General features: G+C 43.3%; 3 protein-coding genes and 1 non-coding gene across 11 annotated transcripts in view; 1 reads left to right on the top strand and 3 right to left on the bottom strand.

Moving 5' to 3' along the window:
* ipo4 (importin 4) overlaps positions 1-2,021 on the bottom strand; it is a 63,009-nt gene extending 60,988 nt beyond the window's left edge. The window contains exons 1-4 of one of the 6 annotated variants that reach the window (XM_061804842.1): positions 1,972-2,021; positions 1,068-1,151; positions 810-896; positions 584-663 (exon numbers count right to left, since the gene is read on the bottom strand). In XM_061804842.1, coding sequence (XP_061660826.1) covers positions 584-663; positions 810-896; positions 1,068-1,151; positions 1,972-1,995 — 275 coding nt within the window. In that variant the 5' untranslated portion in view covers positions 1,996-2,021. Of the gene's footprint in view, positions 1-583; positions 664-809; positions 897-1,067; positions 1,152-1,242; positions 1,508-1,682; positions 1,780-1,971 lie in introns of those variants that run through there. The other 5 variants (XM_061804841.1, XM_061804843.1, XM_061804846.1 and 2 more) reach the window with 5 other exon arrangements.
* A 4,898-nt stretch (positions 2,022-6,919) lies between these two features.
* On the top strand, positions 6,920-13,854 carry nanog (nanog homeobox). Its single transcript, XM_061805770.1, has 4 exons — positions 6,920-8,137; positions 12,601-12,977; positions 13,059-13,190; positions 13,400-13,854. The coding sequence occupies exons 1-4, from the start codon at positions 7,753-7,755 to the stop codon at positions 13,739-13,741; spliced, it is 1,236 nt and encodes a 411-aa protein (XP_061661754.1). The 5' UTR covers positions 6,920-7,752; the 3' UTR covers positions 13,742-13,854.
* Positions 13,855-13,878: 24 nt separating this feature from the next.
* The window catches only part of tm9sf1 (transmembrane 9 superfamily member 1), a 60,094-nt gene continuing 46,643 nt past the window's right edge, over positions 13,879-27,329 (bottom strand). For 2 of the 3 annotated variants that reach the window (XM_061805755.1, XM_061805756.1), the window contains one exon: positions 13,879-14,987. In XM_061805755.1, the coding sequence (XP_061661739.1) occupies positions 14,594-14,987 (394 nt within the window). In that variant the 3' untranslated portion in view covers positions 13,879-14,593. Of the gene's footprint in view, positions 14,988-18,063; positions 27,243-27,329 lie in introns of those variants that run through there. The other variant, XM_061805757.1, reaches the window with a different exon arrangement.
* Positions 25,220-25,292, bottom strand: trnat-agu (transfer RNA threonine (anticodon AGU)). The gene has a single exon. It is a non-coding gene; the product is annotated as a tRNA-Thr (tRNA).

Raw genomic sequence — 27,329 nt, 5'->3', positions numbered from 1 at the left:
AACTGGGCATGGAAAATTAAGCCTCGTATCGAGGCGTGTCAATGACAACATTGTTTGGTGACCAGGAGAAAATAAGTCATTTTGGGTGTTACGTGTTGAGCCAGGGATAGTCACGTGACCGGGTGAAAATGAGCTCTGAGCTAAGATGGTGTGCATCGAGGGGGAAAGTTGTGGAAATTGCATCAACAAGACAAAGTTCCACGGCACTTGAAAAAATTGTTTTCTTAAACAAATAATCAAATGATACCAACCAGCTTTATTGCGCACCTATATTTGTGTATTTATGTATGTGTTAAATGTTGTTTTATTATCACTATTAACTGCTATCAACAATTAATAGTGATACTTCGGGATATCTTTGAAAGCAACATTATTAGACACAAAAATACATCTGCAATACAGTTCACTGTGCAGCAGGAGTGATTAAAGCGCTAATATGAATGTAACCGAGTATAGTAATGATACTTTGACGGACACAATCACAGACATTGTCTAGGCAAATGTTCATGAGGCTTCACTTTGCCCATCACTTGGTATCAGTTTGTTCAGTATTGGTATGTTCAGTGAAAGTATTGGAGCTGACCAGTCTCTGTCAGCATGACTTATCTTCCTCCATTGTTTCTTCACTCTTAGCCGCAGCATCACTGCAGCTGCCTCACGGACCTACGGTTTAAAAAAAAAATAAAAATAAGGGGGTGATATCATTAGTCCTCCACATTAAAATTCCCTTACAGGAAATATTGATGAAATAAGAAATCACACAGAATTTGGAGTCAGCAAAGTTGCTAGATATAAAATAGTTAACTTACCTGAGGGCTTTGGGAGCCACTCATGACAGCACAAAGGGCAGGGATGATGGCAGGGTCTTTGAAAACCTGCTTTAACTGGATTGTGGCCTAAAGGGGACCACACAGCTCAATAGTTTACATTGTCTGCGACTTGTATAGAGTAAAACAAACGTATCCATAGAAACCGTGTCTCTTATCCCATATGAAATTGTAACTGGTATCAAATTGTTCTAGTATACTAAAACATATACCAATATTCTTCTATTAGACTTGTTTTACCTGATGGATTAGAGCATTGTCAGGCTCTGTCATTCGCAGGAGGATCTGTTCAAGTTCTTCTGACATTGTCACCACTTGGTTGAGCTGTCCGTGAAGCAAACACAGAAACAGTTAATCGAATATCCTCCCGCTGTCCTCTCTCGATCGGTGCGGGTACTCGAGCGGGGTTCCTCACAAACAAGTGACGCTTGTCAAAGGAAAGTTTGGCGTTTACGCACACGCGTTGGCAGTGACTCCACTTGTTTTTAATGCTCAAATAAAAGAAACTGCGGGGCTGTTGAAGTGTATCGAACAGGTTAGCTTGTTTGCATCAGCTGTCAGCACACGAGACAGTCTCTACTCAAAGTCCCACGTGAACGCGATAAAGGGGCAGACGTTTAGTCTTTTTCCTTTTTAACACGGATGAAAACCAACAGCGCTTTTCACTGGAGAGGAGGACTAGGTGCAGTTATAATTTGCGGCGCTTTCCTCAAGGGAAAGGATGGCTAGAAAACTATATAGTCTTGACAGTGATATATAATGCTAAATTGTAAAATACCCAAGGTGATTCAGCTAATATGTACAGTGTATGAAAAGTCGATAAACATGATTTCTATTACACATTAAAACACTGACCGGAATCGGTTGTATGCGGAGATGACGTAGCGCACAAACGTGAGCTCCACGCAGAATCCGATGCTTATACGAGGGAATTCGTTGTCGGCAACAAAACTAACTGACCAAAGATGCCGGAACATCGTGATGCAGATGGTTGCGTAAAACGACACCCAGTTACAGCAAGTGAACTGGGAGTTACTTTCACATCGAAAAATATATTTGTTGTGTGTTTCTAAATGGTGATCGCACGCGCTGTGGCGTTGACAAAACAGAATCCCTTGTGAAAATCGACTGAGGAATAACCAACCGACAACTTCATCCCAGTGTTCATGCATTGCCTTCTTTGCGAATCTTGACCTCTCGACCATGACCGCAAAATATGCACGTCGGTTAGCGGGATGTTCTAAGCATTTTTATATTGAGGGCGTAACTAAACCCGGCAAACAGGGTAGTGGACTTGGGTTTATGCTGTGGCTTTTATGCTACACTAAGGAGCATGGCTACAGATTGATAACATTTTTTTTCAAAGCAGAATATATTGAAATTTTGTTTTCTTTTGTTTAAGTATGATGGTATCTTTGGACATTGTGAATACATGTTAATTTGCATCGATACCTTGCATATCTGACATAACGTATACGCATATATCTTATTAACTTACAAATATATGACTTGTGTAAACATAATTGTGTCATTTTGAGGGTCTGTGGCGCCATCCTGTGAAGGTGTTGTGAAGCACAGGGCATCAAACGCATCCCAGTGGCCAGCTGCCGCCCGGGACATAATTTTATGTGGCAAAACATATGCGTGGATTTTGTCTCTTCTTGAACTAACATCAATTGCAAATTATCTTCACTTAATAACACTGATATAGTGCAAGGTTTCTCTGTTACCAAACACCATTTTTAAAACAAATTTAATAATGCCATAGTTGACGAACTTTTTTTTCCTGGCTTCTGATTTCAGAACTAATTATCCATCAATTTGTTGTGTAAATATGAGGCAATAGTTCATTTACAAGTCACATTCATAATGGCCTTCCAAGCTCTTATCGGTGCTTGGTCCGAGTCATACTGTGCAGAAATGCTGTACTTTTTTTAATCACCTTCTGATTTAAAAAAATAGTTATCCAGCAATTTTTTGTGTATATATAAGGCAATAATTCATTTACACGTACAGTATATGGTTTCACAGTCATAACGGCCTTCCAAGTTCATATGGGTGCTTGGTCCAAGACCTACTGTTCCCATATACTCTGCTTTTTTATTGGCTTCAGATTTCAAAACGAGTCATCCATCAATATGTTGTGGATCCATCCATTTTCTAAACTGCTTAATCTCACATGGGTCGCAGGAGTGCTGGACCCTGTCCCAGCTATTTTTGGGCAGGAGGCTGGGTACATCCTGAACTGGTTGCCAGCCAGTCACAGAGCACAAAGAAACAAACAACCATTCACACTCACAATTCCACCTTAGAGCTATTTAGAGTCTTCAATTAAATCATGTCTTTGGGATGTGGGAGTAAACCGGAGTGACCAGAGAAAATGCACAGAGGCACGGGGAAAAGACGCAAACTCCACACAGGCAGGCCCGGGATTTGAACCCCAGTCCTTAGAACTTTGAAGCTAATGCTCCAGTTTGCAAAACTGTGTCGGCCACCGTTGTGTGTATATGAGGCAAAAAGGGTTCCATGTAAATCCAGCTATTGATTTGCATCGGGCATATGTGCAAACATTTGCCAAAACAGGTGAACGCACTTTCTCCCAGGTCAGGTCAATAATACAGTAGGATTGACACAAAGCACTCGTATGAACTTGGAGCACTGTTATAATGTGAGGCCATATAGAGTTACTTGTAAATGAATTGTTGCCTCATGTATACACAACGAATTAATTGATAACTAGTTTTGAAATCCAAAGCCAATAAAGTATCAACTGTGACATTATTAATTTACTTTTAAAAGGGCACTGGAAAACGTTGGCCTCATAGTTCTGAAGTCCCAGGTTTGATCCCGGACCCGTCTGTGTGGAGTTTGCATGTTCTCCCCATGCTTGCGTGGGTTTTCTCCAGGCACTCTGGTTTCCTCCCACATCCCAAAAACATGCCACATTAATTGGACACTCTAAATTAGGTGTGATTTTGAGTGCGACTGTTGCCTGTCTCCATGTACCCTGCAATTGGCTGGCAACCAATTCAGAGTGTACACTGCCTCCTACCCAATGACAGGTGGGATAAGGTACAGCACTCCTGCGACCCTTGTGAGGATAAGCAGCTAAGAAAATGGATGGAAGTTCACCTTTCAAAGTATGAACAAGTTCACAGTTCTTCTTTTTTCCTCATGTTACTGATGGGCTGTTCCCCTCTGGCATTTAATTTCCTCATTACTGCCACTCATTCAGTCCACAGTAGTTGCCAGCTGCAGCTTTGTCCATTGACTCCCCAAAACACGGGGAAATACTTTTCTACAGTGGACTTTTTTTTAATCCATCCTCCCATATTCTTCCCCGCTTATCCTCACGAGGGTCGCAGGGAGTGCTGGAGCCTATCCCAGCTGTCAACGGGCAGGAGGCAGGGTACACCCTGAACTGGTTGCCAGCCAATCGCAGGGCACATTAAGACAAACAGCCACACTCACAATCACATCTAGGGGCAATTTAAAGTGTCCAATTAATCTTGCATGTTTTTGGAATGTGGGAGCAAACCGGAGTGCCCAGAGAAAACCCACGCAGGCACGGGGAGAACATGCAACCTCCGGTCCGGGATTGAACACAGGACCTCAGAACTGTGAGGCCAACGCTTTACCAGCTGATCCACGGTGCCACGGAATTTTTTAAAATGATGTAAAAGAAACATTTTTCAAAAATGTTCGGATTTACCCTCATGATCAATGCATGTGTATTGCCTTAAAAAAATGACATAAGGTTCGTTCAGGCACATATGTTGAGTCTACAATGTGCAATTAAAAGGAAAAACACTTCACAACCTAAAAAAAAACCCCTTTAAACTTCAAATGCCACTCTTTGGTCTTCTGGCCACATTCCAATGATAATGTGAAGACATCTGTTCACTCACACACCGTCTAATTATACATCAGAAATGGAAATGCAGCCATCAGGTTCACTGTTATCACATCACCGCTAACTGAATCATTACCACGTCAATAGAAGCAAGGTGGGGGAACACAAACAGCAACTTTGAAGGAAACGACCCACCTAATCTGATTTGTCTCTTTGAAAAGGATTGCAAATGAAAACCAGTGGTAATTTGCGTGAAAATGTACAACTCAGTAGAGCAGACGCGGGGAAAGAGCCATTTCAGTCCGCCAAGGACTCACTACTATATCAACTAGATGTGTATTTTTATGAACATTTGTGGGTTAAATACGATGGGGCTTTTTATAACGGTTTGAGATTTGTATTAGATTTTAGAATTGAAAAGCCAGGCCTTATCGAATGCCCATGGGCCGTTAGTTTTCCTCTTTTCATTAGTAGGGTGTTGTTTAAACACCTATGTAGGCTTATCCCTTACACCAGACAATCAATCAGTTTAAGGTCTGTTAAATCATTTATAAGCTATCCCAAGAGTCATAATTTCAATGAGTACATTGATCTAATGCTGACCCACAACTACTAGGTCCATATTACTGAACATACACACAGTTTATAGACTGTGTGTGCATCTACTTTGCCTCATCAAGGATGCAAAACCCCAGCTCAATACACTAAATAAGACATTCAGAGAGATACACTATCTCTGCACATAGAAACAAGATTGCGGAACATCAAAGCTGTCCATAAAATCACTTTATAATCAAACAAATGAACAGACAAATATTTGGATATTTGTACACAGTAAGGGGTATACAGTATATTGACGTTTGACAGTTTGATCCTCCACTCCTCTTTTTATCCATCACTGTTCCTGTCTCCATAAATTTATTGTACCATGCATGAATTAAGAGATACTAGTAAATAGATAATAGTAATGGATATCTTCTATTTTTAATCTTGGAGTTTCATCGTGTCATCTTATCCAATTTTGTTTCAATAATTTAAAATAGGCAGTGTCTTTTCTGTAAGAGAAACCATTTAAATTAATAAAAAAAAAACATTTCATCGACAAGGTAGCTGAAACACACAAATGCATTGTGTTTAAAAACTTTGTTAACCACTTTGTACATCGGACAAATCTGATTAAAATACAGTAGCCCATCAATTACTCTTGGAATTAATGTAAATTGCACAGACTTGGCTGGGGTATCTGATCCAGATTCCTCCCGGACACCTCCCTGGTGAGGTGTTCCGGATATGTCCCACTGGAAAGAGATCCCGGGGACGACCCAGGACAAGCAGGAGATACTATGTCTCTCGGCTGGCCAGGGAACGCCTCAGGATCCCTCCGGAAGAGCTGGAAGAAGTAGCTGGGGAAAGGGAACTCTGGGTATCCCTGCTGAAGCAACTTCCCCGAGACCCGACCCGGAGAAGCGGTAGAAAATGAATGGATATATGGATGGATGCACAAACTTTGTGGACACCCAGTATATTAAAATAAATATATTGATACATTTGTCTCACTGACTATGGTCCAGGTAGCGTGGGTTCATTTCACACATTTTGGATAGGATGCAAACCCCTGCCTGTGACTCTGAACAGCATAAGTGGTAGACAAAACAAATTGGTGGCTAGGTTATGAGATAGATTAAATTAAAAAATATTCTTGAGTTAAAATCTGACTTCAGAGCATATATCGCCCTAAGGAGGGTACCTTGCATCTACGAAACTATCACTTTACAGTAAACACAAAAAACAAGGTGCCACGGTAGAGCAACTGGTTACAGCTTTGGCCTCAGTTCTGAGAACTGGGGTTCAAAATCCAGCCTCACCAGTGGGGAGTTAGGATGTTTTCCTCCTGTCCTGTTTTCTCCGTGCACTCTGATTTCCTCTCACATCCTAAAAATATGCATGAATTGGAGACTGTAAAGTGCCTTTAGGTGTGATTGTGAAAGAGATTAGTTGTTTATTTCTGTGCACCCTTTGATTGGCTAGCAACCACGACTGTTCACCTCCTGCCCAACGATACTGTAGCTGGGATAGGCTCCACCACTCCTGCAACCCTTGTGAGGATATGCAGTGCAGATAATGAATCCATCCATCCATTTTCTTCACCGCTTATCCTTACGAGGGTCGCGGGGAGTGCTGGAGCCTATCGCAGCTGTCAACGGACAGGAGGTGGGGTACACCCTGAACTGGTTGCCAGCCAATCGCAGGGCACATCGAGACAAACAGCCGTACTCACAATCACACCTAGAGGAAATTCAGAGTGCAGATAATGAATGGATGTTATTAAAGTGTGACATTCAATTAGAAGTAATGTGAATCGATGTAATTCACAAGCTTTAAACAACAGTAACATGTATTGACAAACTCCTGTCACGTTCTCTTTCATTTATGAGGGCTTACCTGGGCCTGCTGCTGGGCCTTCCTTTGGTTCAAAAATTTTTTTTGCCCCTCCCATCCAAAAAAAAACCCCACAAAAAAACCCCAAAACAGGACATACGTTTTGTTTCCAGAGTCCATTGTAATGAATAAAAACGTTAACATTGTTTGGGCGAGAAAAAGTCAAGTGCCATAGACTGCACGGTGAACTAACTGTACGTTTTATCCAGTACCTTAAGGGTGTAAGTACGTGGGTTTTTTGTACGTGTGTTTTTTTTTTTTTTTTGCGTGTATTTTAAATATTCAACCTCAATGTTTTCCTTCGTTCATTCCTCCCACACCTCCCACTCCAGGAACCCCTGTACTACAGCATCCTTATTGGTCGTGCGGTGTGCAATGACCCAATGAGATTCTCGCTCCTGGACAGGTGAGGGCGTGCGATTGGCTCCAATGTCGGTATTCACTCTCCACACCTGCCTATGGAGCCTCTTTTTTTTTTTTTTTTTTAAATAAAAGTCCGTGCTGCTTCAGTTTACAAACTGAATTTGGACACGAACTGGTTACGACGGTGGTGTGGCTTTGGGGCTGCTGTTCTGTTACCGGTTGCTTTGGAACAGTTGACAGTATTTTCTATACATTTTTTAAAAGTTTGTAATGGCAGAGTGGAAGACACAGCTAAATTACAAATACAATCCGCCGTACCACGCCTACGCTTACGGCCTCATGTATCAACCGGGGAACGAACAGAACCACCGCCATGTGACCGGCTGGGGCGAAGCGGGTCCGCCCGAATTTAATAACTACACGCCCGGGGTGGCGCAAATCTACTATGCAGCTACCGCCGCCAGGACCCCCGGAGAGTCTCCGCCTCACAGCCCGGAGCAGCACGTGGCCAGTGGTTATTGCCATTACCAGGGCTCCAGTGTCGTTTGCCTTGGGCAGAGTCAAGTGGACCGCTCACTTCGAGTTGCAACCGACGATGAGAACAGGAGGGCAGGCAGCGACTCCACAAGCGACTCGGAGGCTCATGCCTCTCCCGGTACGTTTATCTTTGCTCCAAAACTAGCAGCTGGTCATCATTACAAACTCCTATGTATTCAGTCTTTACACTCTGTGCATAAAGCATCGATCGTTTTTTCGATCCACCAATATATCCACGAGATGCATTTTTTTCCTTACGGAAACAAGTCTACCACTGATAGGAAGAACGGTGTGCCAGTATTACATCGAGAAAGATTCTGAAGTTGCATCATTTTATAAAGGGAAAATTTGAACCTCCATATAATTCTATGATTGACTGATTTCAGAAAAATAATTTAAAAAAAAATCTTAGTTATCCAAGAATGAAAACTGTTTTGGGGGATACCAGACCACCGAAAGACTCCCAACTAAACCACACTTATAAAAATCTGATGTGGCATTTCAAAAATCCTGTACAAATAATTTTGAAACCACACTGAACTGTTGGATTTCCATAAAAATGACTTGCAGTCTTATGGAGACAGCAACACTGCCGTGTAGTGAACGGAGGGTCAGGCCTTCCCAAGCGTGTGAATATTCTCAATTTGAGTGACTATCTTATACTGTTAAATTAGTCTTAAAAGTATTGCGCATGCTTGTGGAGCCGCAAGCATACTTTCAGCAATTCCCAAGCATTGTTTATTTACAAATATTCTTTTTCTTTTGGCTTGTCCTGTTATGAGTCATCAGAGCGGGCCATCTTTTTCCATCTAAGCATATCTCCTGCAGCTTGCTCTCTAACACCAACTGCCCTCATGTCTTCCCTCACAACATCCATCAACTTTCTCTTTGGTCTTCCTCTCACTTTTGCCTGGCAGCTCCACCCTCAGCACCCATCTACCAATATAACCACTCTCTCGCCTCTGGACATGTCCAAACCATCAAAGTCTGCTCTCTCGAACCTCGTCTCCAAAACATCCAACCTTGGCTGTCACTCTAATGAGCTCATTTCTAATCCTATCCAACCTGCTCATTCTTAGAGAGAACGTCAACGTCTTCATTTCTGCCACCTCTCACTCTGCTTCCTGTTGTCTCTTCAGTGCCAACGTCTCCAATCTGTACTGTTTTATAAATTTTGCGATTCATCCTAGCAGAGACTCTTTTGTCACATAACACACCAGACACCTTCCGGCAGCTGCTCCAACCTGCTTGGACCAGTTCCTTTACTTCCTTACCACACTCACCATTGCTCTGGATTGTTGACCAAGTAATTGAAGTCATCCACCCTCACTATTCCTTCTTCCTGGAGCCTCACTCTTCCCCCTCAACCCCTCTCGATCTCACACACATAAATTCCATTTTACTTCGGCTAATTTTCATTCCTCTCCTTTCCAGTGCATGCCTCCATCTTTCTAAATGTTCCTCTATGGAAGTAGATTAGTGACACCAGGATTTGAATTTGAAATGCAAAGTGAAATAGGATTTGAATTTGAAATTTCACAGAAAACAGGATTTGAATTTGAAATGTAAAGTGATAACATTTTCAATGGTTGTATTTCAGTGTAACTTTTCAACGTTAACAATTCGCTGTCTAAAATTCACCATCTGTCCCACCAGGCATGGTTACTTCAGGTCAAAAACCAACACCCAGCCAATCCAGTCACGCTTTCTGAGTATGTGACGTCATGTGACTAAGAAAGCATAACTGTGATTGGCTTCTATATTCCTCCACCTGTTCCCTGCTTTCACTGCAGATCGCAATGTCCTCTGCGAACATCATGGTCCATGGGGATTCCAGTCTAACCTCATCTGTCTGCCTATCCATGAACACAGAGAACAGGAAGGTGCTCAGAGCTGATCCCTGATGCAGTCCCATCTCCACCTTAAATTCTTCTGTCACACCTAAGGCACACCTCACCATTGTTCTGCTGCAATCATACAAGTTCTGTACTATTTTAACATACTTCTCTGCGACACCAGACTTACGCATGCAGTACCACAGTTCCTCTCTTGGTACTCTGTCATAGGCTTTCTCTAGATCCACAAAGACACAATGTAGGTCCTTATGACCTTCTCAGTGCTTCTCCACGAGCACCCTCAAGACAAATAATGCATATGTGGTACTCTTCTAGACATGAAACCATACTGTTGCTTGCAGATACTTACTTCTGTCCTGAGTCTAGCCTCCACTACTCTTTCCCATAATTTCATTGTGTGGTTCATCAACTTTATTCCTCTACAGTTCCCACAGCTCTGCAAATCACCCTTGTTCTGCAAAAAGGGAATGAGCACACGTTTCCTCCATTCTTCAGGCATCTTCTCATCTGCTAGTATTCTGTTGAATAAGTTGGTCAAAAACTCCACAGCCATCTCTCCAAATTGCTTCCATACCTCTACCGGTATGTCATCAGGACCAACTGCCTTTCCATTTTTCATCCATTGTAGTGCCTTTCTGACTTCCCCCTTAGTAATCATTTCCACTTCCTGGTTCTTCACACTTGCCTCTTCTACTCTTCCTTCTCTCTCCTTTTCTTCATTCATCAACTTCTCAAAGTATTCCAACTATTTAGCACACTACTGGCACCAGTCAACACATTTCCATCTCTACCCTTAATCACCCTTACCTGCTGCACATCCTTCCCATCTGTATCCCTCTGTCTAACCAATATGTAGAGATCCTTTTCTCCCTCTTGTGTCCAACCTGTTGTACATGTCAACATATGCCTCTTGTTTAGCATTCGCCACCTCTGCCTTTGCCCTACATCAAATCTCAATGTATTCCTGTCCCACTTCTTTGTGAACCTCTTTCCTTGTATGACTTCCTGTAATTTGGGTTTCGACCACCAAGTCTACTTTTCCCTATTTCCTACCGGAAGACACACCAAGTACACTCTTCCTAGTCTCTCTGATCACCTTGGCTGTAGTAGTCCAGTCTTCTGCGAGCTCCTTCTGTCCATCGAGAACTTGTCTCATCTCTTTCTGGTGAGGTAAACTCGGAAGGAGAGTGTGTGGCTGTGCAACAGGCCATTAGCGAAAGTTACTTGTGCTGCCAAAATGTTCAAAGAAAAAAAGACGTCAGAGGCTGACTTTATTTATTTATTGGGCACATCGGAGCAAAACTGCCTCGGGAGACTCATTGAGCACCCAAGCTGTTTAGAGTCATTATGAGGGCTCTGGGAGCCATACACAACCACCAAGAGAGCCAGATATGGCTCGTGAGCCATAGGTTCCCGACCCCTCTTTAAAATAACACCTACTCTTTCTTTTCTCATCTACTCGATGGCAAAATAATTTAAACCCTGATCCTAAACTTCGAGCCTTACTACCTTTCCACCTGCTCTCTTGGATGGACAATACATTAATCTTTCTCCTAATTATCATGTCAACCAACTCCTGAGATTTTCCCATCATAGTCCCAACATTCAAAGTGCCTACACTCAGTTGTAGGCTCTGTGCATTCCTCTTCTTCTGTCGATGAATCCGGTTTCTTCCTCTTCTTTGTCCGTAACTGAAATTCCAACGATGCCCCGCAGGTTAACGGTGACTGAGGCGGGCGTGGTTGACCGAGCCAGTATGCTATTCTTTAGACAAATGCACATTTGTTTGGCACAGTTTTACGCTGGATGCCCTTGCTGACGCAACCCTCTGCATTTATCCTGGCTTGTGACTGGCCTACAGATTGCACTGGAATGTGCCCCCATAGAGCTGCATTGTTTATTTACAAATGAGTCAAGATGAATGCACACACAAAAATGTGTAAATAGTGAATACATTTGTGTATCTGCTAAAAGGCGCCATTTATGGCTATAGTTTTGGCTCTGAAGAATTTGTAAATAAATTAGAGAACTCATCCGTGCACAGGATACCTGTGTTCCTTTGGAGCTACCTCGTGCCTATGAGCACAATATGGTATTGTGAATGTGAATATTTTATTTTAAAATTTAAATTTTTTAATTTTAATTGTTTTTATGATTTTTTTTTTTTTTTTTTTTGTAAATTTACCAGACTATTGGATTGCCACTGCTTTGCACAGTATGTGGGACATAAGAGACACTATTTGTATAGTGGCTTTATTGTATGAAAATAACTAATAACTACTTAGTTTTTTTTTTTTTTTTCAATGTAGCTCATTTTAAGAATGGATAACCAAAAATCATTGGGGTAATTAAAATGCAGCTATTAAGCACATAGATTCCAGCTGAGGTCCAACAGGCAGAGGCTTCTGCAGGCCTCAATTAATGATGGTGGTCAATGTAACAAAATGAGCCCGACCAAAGTCTGGATGTTGATACTGGCAGTGTTGGAAGTTGCTGATCAGATAAGTAACTCAAAACACAATAGAATGGAGTATAGGTAAAAAAAATATTAGTGAAGTGTTTTTACGGGTTGCGACACAACTGCATGCACACTGCCAGCCACACACACACACATGCGCAGTGTTAACATGTTTTAAAACAAAGCAATTTCTCATGTTCTCTTCAAAAGTACCAGTTTGTGACTTTTTAGTGAATCTTATTGTAGTCTTCTAATATTCCCTCTCAGATTCATGGAGTTTTAGTAGCAGCCGAGAAAGTGGTCTTCCACAGGCGGACCCCACCACATGGGTCAAGAAAGAGCTCTGTGAGGATGCCAACAGCAGGATTCCTGATACTGGAGACCAGGTTTCCAGCTCTCTTATGGGGGAGCTGTCCTCCTGTACTGATATGGGTAGTCAAAACGACAATGTGCTCCCTCTACAAGCACCCTTACCAACGCTGAAGATACCACGCACTAATGCGAAGATTCTCAAAGGAAAGGTGCGTGTCGTATTCTCCAAAAGCCAGATGAACGCTCTTGTCCAGCGGTTCAGTGTGCAGAGATACCTTACCCCTGCAGAGATGAACAACCTTGCTGAAATGACAGGACTTACGTACAAACAGGTAAGCAGTTTGACAATTTACTTGGGTGTGCAAAGGCCATCTTAACCAGTTGTCTTCAGTAGTTGTTTTTTGTGCTTGTAGGTGAAGACTTGGTTTCAAAATCGAAGGATGAAGCTGAGGAGGCACCAGAAAGACAACAACTGGGTGTCAGCGCGCTACAGCCGCAGGCAAGCCAGCCTGATTAGTGGAACTGTCATTACCCATCCTCCAGCTGTAAGAAAATTCTTTTGACTTGTGTGTACCTTTAATCATACTGATGTCCAGCTTTGGTTTTCTGTTGGCTAATAACAGTAATATAACAGCTTGGACACAGAGGGACGCATCCATTATGGTGGTCTAACCATAGTTTAGGTTATGGCCTTAAAGTTGAGACTCAACACTATACAGAAAGTAACTTAACTTTGATGATCTTGTCTTTTCAGTATCAAGCTGAAGCCCAAAGACCACCACCCAATGAATGCTACAATCATCACACGATGGAAGCACCCTTTAAGAACTCAGCTCCACAGAACCTGGCCTTCTATCTTGCCACAATGGGCAGCACCGCTGCATCTACTCCGTATCCCACATGGTCATCTGGCACGCCTCAGGCTGTCATGCCCACTCGGTCCCAGGCAGTTGGTTGGTCCATGCCTACTGGGATCAACCAGTACAAATGCAACCCAGGTGTATTCCACCCAACTGGCAACACTGAGCCAGATAACAGCTTTGACAGAAAAGATAAAGAGTGTGTCACGACCCAAAACTCCAGTCATTGTACATGACATTTGTCAGTAAGACTGTTGTTGTGTGTGTATACAATTTTATCTAAGGGTCCTGCTGTGATTTTTTTTTTTTTTTTTTTTTTTTTTGTCTCAAGTGGTTGTATATTGTTCATATAGCTGAGCAAAACCCATCTTGCTGCTTTTTTTTTTTTTAACCACCAAGTTTTATTTTTATACATAACTATTTAATGCTTGTTGGTGTGCTCCTTGTACCCGGTAATGCAACTATGCATTCAATGCATTGTATTGACTTTTTGGAAATGTTTGAAAGTTTTTGCAGACTTTACTCCTATAAATACATTTGTGTGGAAACCCACAATGTCTTGTCTATAATTAGCTGTATAATTCCTCAGTCTTAATAGAATTAAGTGACTATAGTAAGATTTCTATGACTACAATGTATTTTATTTAGATCAAAACAAATTACAATTGGTTGCCACTGTTGATTTTTCTCTCCTCACTTTTATGCAGCACATTCTTTTCAAGGCAACAAAGCTATCCTTTGAAGGGCCAATGAAAAACATTGGTTTCAAATTGTTTAACAGGCTGACAAAAATTGTATTACAATTAATTATACTTAACAGTTTGTAAACATTCGTGGACAACCACGGCAAAAAAAAAAAATTCCTTGTCCTCACAAGTCACATCCCTTTGTTACTCCATTTTGTTTACGCGCAAGCCCAAATGCAAACTTCATCTGACAATCCATGATAAACAGCTGCTCCTCGACATGAACTGCTGGCTCCAACCTACTCCACAGTATGTTTGCTCATGTTGTGTGCACATGCACATGGAAAGAACAGGGGAACAAAGACCACTGTTTTGTGTGATAAGTTTGCAGTGCACGAGTACCTAGTCCATTTTAAGACTGCGGTAGATGTAGCGAATAAAACCCAGTGAGGCCCAGAAGGACACACTTCCTAGCATCAGTGAGAAAACCAGCGCTGTGAGCAGGGAGTAGCCAAAGAACTCTGTACTCTGCACGAGGCCACTCATGGACGACCTGTTCCTGTAGTAGAACACAGAGTAAACGAAGATGAAGAGGCCGGTGGAGCCCGTGCTCAGTATGCTCCGCCACCACCAGCGGTAGTCCTCGCCAGACAGCAAGAAGTAGGTGAGGGCCACTGAGATGCAGGCGCCCACGGAGAGGAGGATGGCAAAGACGCACAGCAGAATACCATAGAGTGTGTAGTGTTCTCTGCCCCACACTGTAGCAAAGATGTAGTACAGCTCCACTGAGATGGCACTGACAAGAAAAATGGATGGAAAGTACAAATTGGTATTTGGGCAGTCAAAGAAATTAGTTCATATAAAGGGGTATTAGGGCAGTCAAAGAAATTAGTTCATATAAAGGGGTATTAGGGCCACATTGACTTAGTGTATGGGGATCAGTTTCATATTTGATCCATCATGGTAATTTGTTGCCTTTTATATGTATATTGTGATTTTCTTCAATTCTACGATATGCATAGCACATGCAGAAATGAAATTATGGCACTCAAGGGCCCACAGTGCCACAAAAGCAAACAGTATAAAGAAGCTAAAGGGAATTATGGTATAAAGGTATAATGCACAGTATCATAATGTGCAAAGATCATAAATTAGGAGACATAAGCAACATAGTAAAAGTCCGAGTACCAAGGCACATAAAGACTTACAATCTTTCACATTTATTGATTATCTTTGAGCCAATCGCATTTCAAATAGAGCAATCACAAATGTCCACCCAACCATTTTCCGAGCACTTATCCTCACAAGGGTTGTTGGAGTCCTGGAGCCAATCCCAGCTGTCATCGGGCAGGAGGCAGAGTATACCCTGAACTCGTTGAAAGTGAATCGCAGGGCACATGGAAGTAGACAACACTCGCACACAGGGGCAATTTAGAGTCTCCAGTTAATACACGTTTTTTGGATGTGTGACGAAACCTAACAAACCTGTATCTAGCAATATAATGAATCAGTTTTCATTTACAGTTGAAACTTGGAGATCACAGTACATCTACAAACTGTATGTACCTTTCATAAAACAACCCATTTGGAAATTCTTTTAAATTGAGATAAATTTCTACATCCATCTAGAAATCTTGAAAGGGTCAACTGACTCACACACCATATAAACTAATGGGGGAACTTTTTCAATGAAAGTGCAGTAGTCCTCCTACCTTCCAAATGTATGCATGCAGACTGACAGTGAAACAGAAAATGAAATAAATCTATTTGCTATAGCAGTGTTCAAAATAAGAGCAATCCAACGAAACCAACCACATTAATCCACATTTTCAATATATTTTTCATTGCTACATGTCAAACAATTTCCCAGTAGGTGCAGTAGATTCACATAAAACCAAGAAGATGCAGCATTCATGAGACACACACTCTTAAGAATGTGCAATTTGTTGAAAGGGGCATGTTAAAAAAAAAAAAAAACAGCAGTGTGGCAGTCAATCGGTGAGGTCGTCAATTTTGTGAAAAACAGGTGTGAATCAGGTGGCCCTTATTTAAGGATGAAGCCAGCACCTGTTGAACATGCATTTCTCCTTGAAAGCCTGAGGCAAATAGGTTGCTCAGCACATTGTTCAGAAGAACTTTGATTCAAAGTTTGTGCAGAAGAAGCTACAATTGGCCAAAGAACACATAAGTGGCCTAAAGAGAAATGGAGGAACTTTTTGTGGGCTGTTGAGCGTAAAATTGTTCTTTTTGGGCCCTGCCCCTATGACGAATACAAAAATCGGATCTTCCTTTCTTTTGCCCGGACACAGGTCACTGATGTCCCACTCTGGAGCCAGGCCAAGAGGTGGGGGTCAAAGGCAAGCGCCTGGTGGCCGGGCCTGCACCCATGGGGCTTGCCCGGGCACAGCCTGAAAGGGTAACATGGGTCCCCCTTCCCATGGGCTCACCACTGTGAGAGGGGCCATAGGAGTCGGGTACAATGTGAGCTTGGTGGTTGCCAAAGGTGGGGACCTTGGCAATTCGATCCCGGCTACAGAAACTAGCTCTAGGGACATGGAATGTCACCTCTTTGGCAGGGAAGGAGCCGTGTTTGTGTGTGAGGTCGAGATGTTCCAACTAGTTATTGTCGGACTCGCCTCTATGCACCGCTTGGTCTCTGGCACCACTCCTCTTGAGAGGGGTTGGACTCTGTTCCACTCTGGAGTTGCCCACAATGAGAGACGCCGAGCAGGTGTGAGTATACACATTCCCCCCCAGCTCGGAGCCTGTACATTGGGGTTTGCCCCGGCGGATGAGAGGGTAGCCTCCCTCCACCTTCAGGTAGGGGGACGGGAGCTGACTGTTTGTGCTTATGCACCAAACAGTAGTTCTGAGAACCCACCCTTTTTGGAGTCCGTAGAGGGAGTGCTGGAGAGCGCTCCCTCTGGGTACTCCATCATTCTGCTGGGGGACTTCAATGCTCAGGTGGGCAATGACAGTGAGACCTGGAAGGGCATGATTGGGAAGAATGGCCCCCCGATCAGAACCTGAGTGGTGTTCTGTTATTGGTCTTCTGTGCTCATCATGGATTGTCCATAACAAACACCACGTTCAGGCATAGTGGGGTCCACGCGTGCAACTGGCACCAGGACATCCTAGGCCACAGTTTGATTGACTTTGTAGTTGTGTCATCGGACTTGGGACCACATGTCTTGGACACTGAGGTGAAGAGAGGGGCGGAGCTGTCAACCTATCACCACCTTGTAGTGAGTTGGCTCCGATGGTGGGGAAAGATGCCGGTCCGACGTGACAGGCCCAAACGTATTGTGAGGCTCTGCTGGGAATGGCTGGCAGATTCCTCTGTCAGAAGGAATTTCAACTCCCACCTCTGAAAGAACTTTGCTCACATTCAAGAGGAGGTGGGGGACAATGAGTCTGAGTGGACGATGTTCCGCTTCTCCATTGCTGAGGCGGCCGACCGGTGGCCCTAAGGTGGTCGGGGCCTGCCTTGGCGGAAACCCCAGAACACGTTGGTGGACACCAAAACACCAACAATGAGGGATTCTGTCAAGCTGAAGGAGTAGTCCTATCGGGCATTTTTAGCCTGCGGGACTCCCAAGGCAGCTGATATGTACAGGCTGGCCAAGCGGAATGCAGCTTCGGTGGTCACAGATGCAAAAACACGGGTGTGGGAGGAGTTTGGTGAGGCCATGGAAGAGGACTTCACGACGGCTTCGAAGAAATTCTGGTCCACCGTCCGGCATCTCAGCACTACACACAACACTGTGTATAGTGGGGATGGGTTACTGCTGACATCATCTGGTGATGTTGTGAGTCGGTGGGCAGAATACGTCAAAGACTTCAATTCCACCAACATGCCTTCCTATGAGTCTGAGGCGGGATCTTCTATCTCTGAGCTTGAGGTTAAAAATCTCCTTTGTGCCAGGGCCCCCAGGGGTGGATGAGATTTGCCCGGATTTCCTAAAGGCTCTGGATGTTGTGGGGCTGTCCTGGCTGACACGCCTCTGCAACATCGCGTGGACATCGGGGAAAGTGCCTCTGGATTGGCAGACTGGGGTGGTGGTCCCCCTTTTCAAGAAGGGGGACTGGACGGTGTGTGTGGGATCACACTCCTCAGCCTCACTGGTAAGGTCTATTTAGGGGTGCTGGAGAGGAGGGTCCATCAGGAAGTCGAATCTCAGATGCAGGAGAAGGAATGTGGTTTTCGAAAACGATCCCGGATACAAGGGCCGAAATGAGTTTCCTCCGCAGAGTGTCCGGTCTCTCCCTTAGAGATAGTGTGAGAAATTCGGTCATCCAGGAGGTCTCAGTGTCGAGCCGCTGCTCCTCCGCATTGAGAGGAGCCAGATGAGGTGGCTGGGGCATCTGATCCGGATGCCTCCCGCACCCCTCTCTGGTGAGATGTTCCAGGCTTGTCCCACCGGAGAGAGACCCCGAGGACGACCCAGGACACGCATGGGAGACTATGTCTCTTGGTTGCCCTGGGAACCCCTCGGAATTCCTCAAGAAGAGCTGGAAGAAGTGGCCGGAAATAGGGAAGTCTCGGTATCCCTGCTAATGCTACTTCTCCCACGACCCGACTGGAGAAGTGGTAGAAAATGGATGGATTGATGGGCCCAGGGGCCACAGACAGTTTCTGAGACAACCCCAAAGTCTGAATTCAAGCCACAGTATGCAATGAAGGCAGTGAAGCATGGTGGTGCAAGCATCCTGCTATGGGCATGGTTCTCCTATGGTGTTGTGCCTATTTATTGCATACCAGGGATCATGGATCTATTGGTTTGCTTATGTCAAATTACTTGAAGAGGTCATCTCATGTTACCTTAAGCTGAATTGGAAATGCCCTTGAAGTGGGTGTTTCTACAAGACAATAACCCCAAACACACAAGTAAACACGCAACCTCTTGGTTCCAATCCAACAGAATTGTCATGGAGTGCCCAGCCCTATCTCCAGACCTTAATCCAATTGGGAACATGTGGGGTGACATCAATAATGCGGTTTCTAAGCAAAACCAAGAAATCCAAATGAATTATGGAATGTTGTATTTGAAAGGGGCGTGTTAAAAAAAATAGCAGTCAGCCGTTGATGTTGCATACTCAAAATTATTTTGTACAAACTTTGTTTCTAAGATTCACCAATCATTTGAATCAAAATAATATTTATTTTTATGACCACATTTTTTTGTAAGTAAGTGCATCACATTTGTGTGGCATGGACTCAACCAACTTGTGTCATCTTTCAGCTGTTATTGCACTCCAAGATTCCTTGACGACATTCATTTACATGTCTTGGTTTTATTTCAGAAACATTTCTGATGTCACTCCACAAATTCTAGATTGGATTAAGGTCTGGGGATTGGAAAGGCCAGTCCATGATATTAACATTGTTGATTTGGAACCAAGACTTTGCATGTTTACTGGTGTTTGGGGTCATTGTCTTGAAACATAAATTTCATGTATGTCCTCTTTAGCATAAAGGAACACGACCAGCGTTTCCTGGGCCTCTTTCTGGTAGGACGTAACTGGAACATCTCACCAGGAAGGTGCCCGGGAGGCATCCGAATCAGATGTCGCAGGCACCTCATCTGGCTCATCTCAATGTGAAGAGCAGCGTCCCGATTCTGAGGCCAGCCCGGATGACCGAGCTTCACGTCTGATTTCTCAGGGAAAACCTGGAAACCCTGCAGAGAAACTCATTTTGGCAGCTTGTATTGGGAATCTTGTTCTTTTGGTCATGACCCACTGCTCATGACCATAGGTGAAGGTCGAAATGTAGATCGACTGACTGGTAAATTGAGAGCTTCATCTTTCCGCTTACCTTCTTCTTTATCACAACGGAGCAATACAAAGTCCATATCTGGTCCATCTGTCGATCTCCCATTCCATACGTGAAGAAGACCCCAAGATACTTGAACTCCTCCACTTGAGGCAGGAGCTCATCCTCGACCTGGAGAGGCCAAGCCACCGTTTTCCAAATGGTCTCAGATTTGGAGGTGCTGATTCTCATCCCAGATGCTTCACACTTGAGTTAGCGATCACGGCTTGTTGAAGCCAACAAAACATCAAATCAAATCATCTGCAAAACGCAGATATGCAATAGAGACTGCACCATCGGACCCCTTCTTCCCTTTAGCTCTGCCGAGAGATTCTTTCCATAAAAGTTCTGAACAGAACCTCTGACAAAGGGCAGCCATGGCGGACTCGTAATCTCACTAGAAAGAAGTCCAACTTACTGCTGGCAATGCATTCCAAACACTGACACTGGTCGTACAGGGACAGAACATCCCATAGAGGATTTGGGTGCGTCATACTCACAAAGGATACCCCCCACAGGACTCCCCGAGGGACACGGTTGAACGCCTTCTCAAAACCACAAAACACGTGGACTAGTGAGGCAAACTCCCATGCACCTTCAAGGACCTTGCCAAGGGTGTAGAGCTGGTGCACTGTTCCACGGCCGGGGGGAAAACCATGTTGCTCCTTTTGAATCTCAGATTCGACTTCCCAACAAACCCTCCTCTTCAGCACACCTTAATTGACCTTACCAGGGAGGCTGAGGAGTGTGATCCACCTGTAGTTGGAACAAATCCTCTGATGACCCCTCTTAAAAAGGGGGACCACCACCCCAGTCTGCCAATTTAGAGACATTGTCCCCGATGCCCACGGGATGTTGCAGAAACATGTCAACAAGGACAGCCCCACGAACCTCCAGAGGCTTTTGGAACTCTGGGCAAATCTCATCCACCCTCTGGGCCTTGCCACAGAGGAGCTTTTTAGCCACATCGGCGACCTCAACCTCAGAGATAGGCGAGCCCACCTCAGAGAACCCAGACTCTGCTTCCTCATGGGAAGGCTTGTCAATGCAACTGAGGAGGTCTTCGAAGTATTCTCCCCACCAACTCACAGGGTCCCGAGTCGAGGTCAGCAGTTCCCCATCCTCACTGTACACAGTGTTGACAGTGCACTGTTTTCCCCTTCTGAGAAGCCGCATGGTGGGCCAGAATTTCCTCCAAGCCATCCAGGTCTTTCTCTATGGCCTCACCAAACTCCTCCCGTGTCGGAGTTTTTGCTTCAGCGACCACCAAAGCTGCATTCTATTTCGCCAGCCAGTAACAATCAGATGCCTTAGGAGTCCCACAGGCCAAAAATGCCCAATAGGACTCCTTCAGATTAACGGCATCCCTCACCATTGGTGTCCAATGGGTTTGAGGATTGCCTCCGTGAGAGGCACTGAACCGCTTAAGCCCACAGCTCCAGTCAGCCGACTCAGGAATGGTGACGCGGAAAATGGTTCACTCGAAGTCAATGTCCCCTGCATCTCCCAAAATATGAGCAAAGTTCTTTTGGAGGTGGGAGTTTAAATTCTTTCTGATAAGGGATTCTGTCAGACGTTCCCAGCAGACTGTGGCAATACGTTTGGGCCTGCCATTTCGGACTGCCATCTTCCCTCACCACTGGAGCCACCTCATCACTCAGTGGTGATCAGATGACAACTCTGCCCTTCTCTTCACCCAATGCCAAGTGTGTACAGCCAGTGCCCCCGTGGTACGACATTCATAAACTATATGATACATATTATATGATATGGTATATATACTGATGTTGCTTCACACAAAGTCTCACTTAATACTGAATACTGATATTTTAGTTTTTCAATTTGCAAAAATTTCACCAATTTGTTTTTTTTAATTAAAATATGGGGAGCTGTGTGTACATTAATGCGGGGAAAAATGAACATATGATTTTAGCAAACAGCTGCAATATAATAAAGTGGAAATTTGGTCTACAGTTAAACTATGGTGTTGTGCCAATGCCTAAAGCAGATAACTGGATGAGCCAGAAATTCGTAAAACTAAACTGAGATAATTGCTTTTGACAATAAATAAAAAAAATCGTTCCTGTTAATTAAGTGAACACTCTAAATTGCCCCTAGGTGTGATTGTGAGTGTGGTTGTTTGTCTCCATGTGCCCTGTGATTGGCTGGTAACCAGTTCAGGGTGCACCCCGCCTCCTGCCCGTTGACACCTGGGATAGGCTCCAGCACTCCCCGTGACCCTTGTGAGGAACACGCAAAGATAATGGATCGATGGATTGCTGTTACTAAATACCTGGACTTAAAAAGCAAAGACCAAGTCTGAAACCTTGGTGTTCTGAAAAATTCCGACCTGACCTTCAACACTCAAATCAATTACTAAAACTGCCTATTAGCTTCTGAAGACATATCCAGAGTGAAGGCTTCCATGTGTCATGTAGACCAAGAGAAGCTCATCATTGCTTTTATCTCAAGTACACTTAATTATTGTAATGGTCTTCTGACTGGACTCCCCCAATAGAGCATTAAACACCTGCAGTTCATTCAAAATGCTGGAGCTCGGCTTCTGACCAGAACAAAGAGGTCAGAGCATAGAACTCCAAATCAAAAGTTTTTACACTGGCTTCCAGTCATCTTCAGATTATATTTTGATGTTCTGCTACTAGTCTATATACAGTATCACTAAATGATTTAGGTCCTGAATACATTAAATAAATACTAATAGAATACAAACCCAGTCGGGCTCCAAGATCAACTGACTGAAGTCAAATAGTGGAGTATAGAGTCCAAAGCAAACATGGGTGAAACAGCATTTAGCCATTATGCAGGACAAAAAATGGAATGTCAACAGAGCTGACGTCAGCTTCAAGTGTGAATGTTTTCAAATCCAAGTTAAAAGATTTACACTATTCCTGAGTCACTATTCAAACATATCATTAGCACTTTCATAAGAGCAGATTCTGTACTGTGATGACTTCAGAAACCTGTGAAAAAAAAATTAAAGTCAATAAATTGCTGAGTTGATTAAAAATATGTCTTAACAAGCTTGACTATGAAAGGGAGATTAGAGATAGGTCGGTGGCTTGCTAACATGGAAGCGTCCAGTGCTGTTTTTTCAAAGAGGCAGATGAGCAGCTAGTTTAAAGGGTATGTAAAGTCTTCGAAGGACCTTTTGCTTGTATCATAGTTTTTCAAGATGAACTTGAATCTGAAAAATACGCTATGAAGAAAACATTTGTGGTTTTCGATTATCAGCAAAAATTGATCGCACATTGCTGAATTAGCCGGAAATACCCGAGCACACAGCAGAAAATCTCGAGAAGGGACGTGACATCAGGACGAGACATAAACATGGCTGCTCTTCAACTGCAATGTGAGAACGACTATGAATTTCCCAGTACTTTGAGCAATGAAAATGATTCTGAAGGGTCCCATGAAGATGGTGAAAAATACGAGATTATAAAGGCGTCAAAGGTTATCAATTTGAGCCAGTTACACAGAACACACATTCAAATGCAGACTAAATAGCTGGCAATGAAGGAGTCATGGGCATTTTTTATTTACATTTTGCACAGCTGTCATTAAATAATGAAAGGTTTGTATGCAATCTCCTGTTTTCTAGTTGAAAATGGTCAAATATTTGCTGTAATAAAATATTTTTCCGCCAAGAACAATGAATGTTGGTTTTATTCAACCATCTCAACAGTGTTCGATGTTTTCAGGAAATAAAAGATGATCAACATACCTCCACACCTTGTCTTTTAATAAAAGCCCTTTTGTGTGTGTGTGTGTGTGTGTGTGTGTGTTGGAGGGCTTCTGAGCTTGTTGGACCATGTCCCGGTTGAGCGGCTGATCCAAGTTCACGTCTGGTCCCTTCAGCAACACTGATCTCTTCAAGGCTGGATGATAGGCACTGATCCAGGTTTTAACATTTAAAACCCATCTCAGACATGAGTCCACCAGTAAGAGAGTCCCGCGGAAATGTTCACTGCATATGACAAGACTGAAAAATTAGCTCTCGTTTGCACAAACCTGACAGTCTTCTCAGGCTGGGGTCTTTGGGGAAATAATGTAAACTGTGACAAAACTGAACCACACACTTCTTCACCATTTTATCTTACAATCACTGAGAAATTCTTGAAACAAATTGTTTTTTCTTCGGCGTCAACAATCAATGCTTCGAGCGATAAAGCCATTACACAGACACAAGTCCTTGTTGTGATGCCAGAAGTATGCCACACAAAAGGGGGCATTTGTCAGATACAGCGAATCTAGGTCAAAGTTCGCAGACTTTAATTCATGAATACTTATATTTTTCGGTGAAAAAATTGAACAAGATATGCATTTTATGGTACAGTTGAACATATATTTTCATCTAGATAAAATGTTACATACACTTTAAGAGCTTTAGGAAACTGGGCAGGCTGAAGTGAGCAAATGATTATTTGTTTCAAATAATCAAAGTCAGATAGTATTGAGTCAAGCCAGCTTGTTGATGGTTTGAGCTGCTGAACAGTTTTCTCAACTGGTTTTTTTTGGTCAACTGCATCAAATTCGGACATAGCAATATAGTCTTCCCTGGGTGGCTTCAAATGTAGTATTTTATCATTGTGCTGATATTTAACCTGATGGATTGTATTTTTTCACTAAAGTAACAGGCAAACTCATTGCATTTGACAGCTGTTACAAGTTCTGGACTTCTGATTTGGGGGGGTTGTGTGCTTGTCAACCACAGCAAAAAGAGCGCAAGTATTGTTGAGGTTCTGACTGATGATTTCAGAAAAGTGTTGTTGTCTAGCCCTCACTAACTTTTGGTTAAAATTACAAAGACATTGTCTGTAGAAGTCATAGTCAATTTGCGTTCTGCTTTCCTACACTTTGATTTAGAGCTCTTGACCATCATTCTGCTCCTCCACTGTGTTTTAGGTCACCTCAAGATGGTCTTAGTTTTAACAGGAGTGACAGCCTTCATGGCATTCGAGATTTTCGAGGTAAAATTGTCCAAAAGTTCATAAACGGTCTTAGCATTCACAGTTTGTGGCACAGCTACAGTCGCCGTAAACCTAATGGCAGTACTCTCATTTAAGTAGCAAGTTTCTTTCAGCTTGTCCCTTTCGGGGTCGCCACAGCGTGTCATCTCAGAAGAACGCACATATATGTTTGGCACAATTTTTACGCCGGATGCCCTTCCTGACGCAAACCTTCTCAGGGAGTGGAGGCCCCAGTGGGATACGAACCCACAACCCCTGGTTTACTAAACCAGTGCTCTAACCACTGAGCTCCGGGGCCTCTCATTTAAGTACCTTTTCTTAATAGACACTGAGGTTGTTTGAACTTTTGGAAGAATCTATAGTTAAAAAAATATACAAAATGGTCAGAAATAGCCATATCCTCAATGTCAACTGATAGAATGTTAACATCCTTTGAAAAGACTGGGTCTAAGATGTGGCCGTTAGTGTGAGTCAGACTCTAACAGGGGTCATACTCAGTCTGACCCAAAAAAATTAAGGGCTTTTTAGGAGCATTCTTAGGGGCTGACATGAAAAATTTAGGGCCGACACGGAAAAAATTTAGGGCCGACACGAAAAATTTAGGGCCATCGTGGGAAATCAAGAGTAAGGAAAAAAGACTCACCCAATGGTGCCATCAACCGTTCTTGGTTCATCAAATGTTCCAGTAACTCAGTACCTGTGACAGTGATCACCTGTCGCTCCTTGTGGTAGTTCTCATTGATATGACCATTGTCAACGTCTTCACATAATAATATACAGAAAAACAGATTCTAACTACAATTCCAACTATATACACAAATGTCTTCTACTGATGTCTGTCTCAGCACCCCTAATCTAGCTCCTTAAGCCTACCCAGTGCCTCCTCTATTTGTTGCTGCAAAGGTGCCAAAGTGGCTCTCTTCTCCTTTGCTCTGCCTCTGAGTGCATTGGCCTCGGTGATAAACCTCAGATTCCTCTTTTCTTCTGCCTCCTCACACAACCTGTCAGCCTTCTCAATAAGCGTACATATGTCAGTCTCTATTCTGGCTTTTTTGGCTTTGAGGCAGTAGAGATGAAAAGTGGGCAGCGATCCCAAATGTAGCCAGGTACGAAGTCTTCCTTTCCCCACAGTGGTAGGTTTTAGCAATGTCACTGTCTGGGAACATGACTGCAAACACTTTCGAATTATTTTCACAAGATTTGTAACTTTAATGGCTGCAGATCGCTTTTAAAGTCCACACGATCTCTGCCTTTAACAAGTCCCTCTTCGTGTATTGAACTACGTTCATAAAGCCTGACTTCTGGCTGGTTGAAGTCGATGACTGGACAACTGTAGGTGCGCATGCACTGCCAGTAAAACTGCCTGAAGTTGATGCTTCACTATCTTGATATTTTAGAAACAAATTCATACCAACGGAAGATGAGAAAGTCTTCGCCAAATCAGCGTGTCTCCTGTTTTTCCGGTGCGACTCCAGCGCTTTGACGCCCATCTTTTCAAGCTGGTAACTCTGCTTGCACAGATGGCAGTAAAACATGTGCCGATCTTTTGGATCTTGTCGAACCCAGCTCCCAAACTCCTTACTTTCAACCCAAGCATATTGAAAAATGCACTTCCCTATGATACAAGTTGGATCGATGAAAGAACTATGCTACGTCGTAACGAAGACGAACTGAAATGCCTACTCATGGAAACAAACAATAGAATATCGACAAGATGGCGACTAATTGTCAACACGGTGACTTCCGTTGACAATTTCCAGCTGTTTTGGATGCCAGACGGATCGCTATTTTTTTTTTTTAAATAAAAGATAACTTTTTTTTTAGGGAGAATTTTGGCGGTAGAGGTCCTCCCATCGATTTTTTTAAATTTAAGGCCTTTTTAGGGGCTTGACCAGTTTTCGCAGATTTTTAAGGACTTTTAGGAGCCCCTAAATGCACCTTCGAAAATTTAGGGGTTTTTAGGGACTTTTAGGGCCGCGTGCCTGCTCTTAAAATATATTGAGAGAGGTCAAATGTGTCTAGTATGGCAACGAGTTCTAAGCATGTGCTTGCAAGTCAAAGCAGAACAGTAAAAAATAGGGAGAACAATGATTTTTTATCTTGACAAACATACATTTAGTCACTTGTATCTCAAGGCACCCGTGTACTGTATTAAGGGTTTAAATTATTACCATGCGCATGAACAATTTGGGGTGGGTCTCTATGACTCGCAGATTTTCACTTTACATCCGGGTTTGGTCTTAAACCCCTGCCGAAAGTGAGGATTTGTTGTATTTAGTAATTTTTCCGGTTCAGAGATGCCCTAATACTCATTCATAGATTACTTTACATTCAA

Source organism: Syngnathoides biaculeatus, chromosome 19 (assembly GCF_019802595.1).
Source record: "Syngnathoides biaculeatus isolate LvHL_M chromosome 19, ASM1980259v1, whole genome shotgun sequence".
NCBI lineage: Eukaryota > Metazoa > Chordata > Actinopteri > Syngnathiformes > Syngnathidae > Syngnathoides > Syngnathoides biaculeatus.
This window is presented reverse-complemented; position numbering and strand designations above follow the sequence as displayed.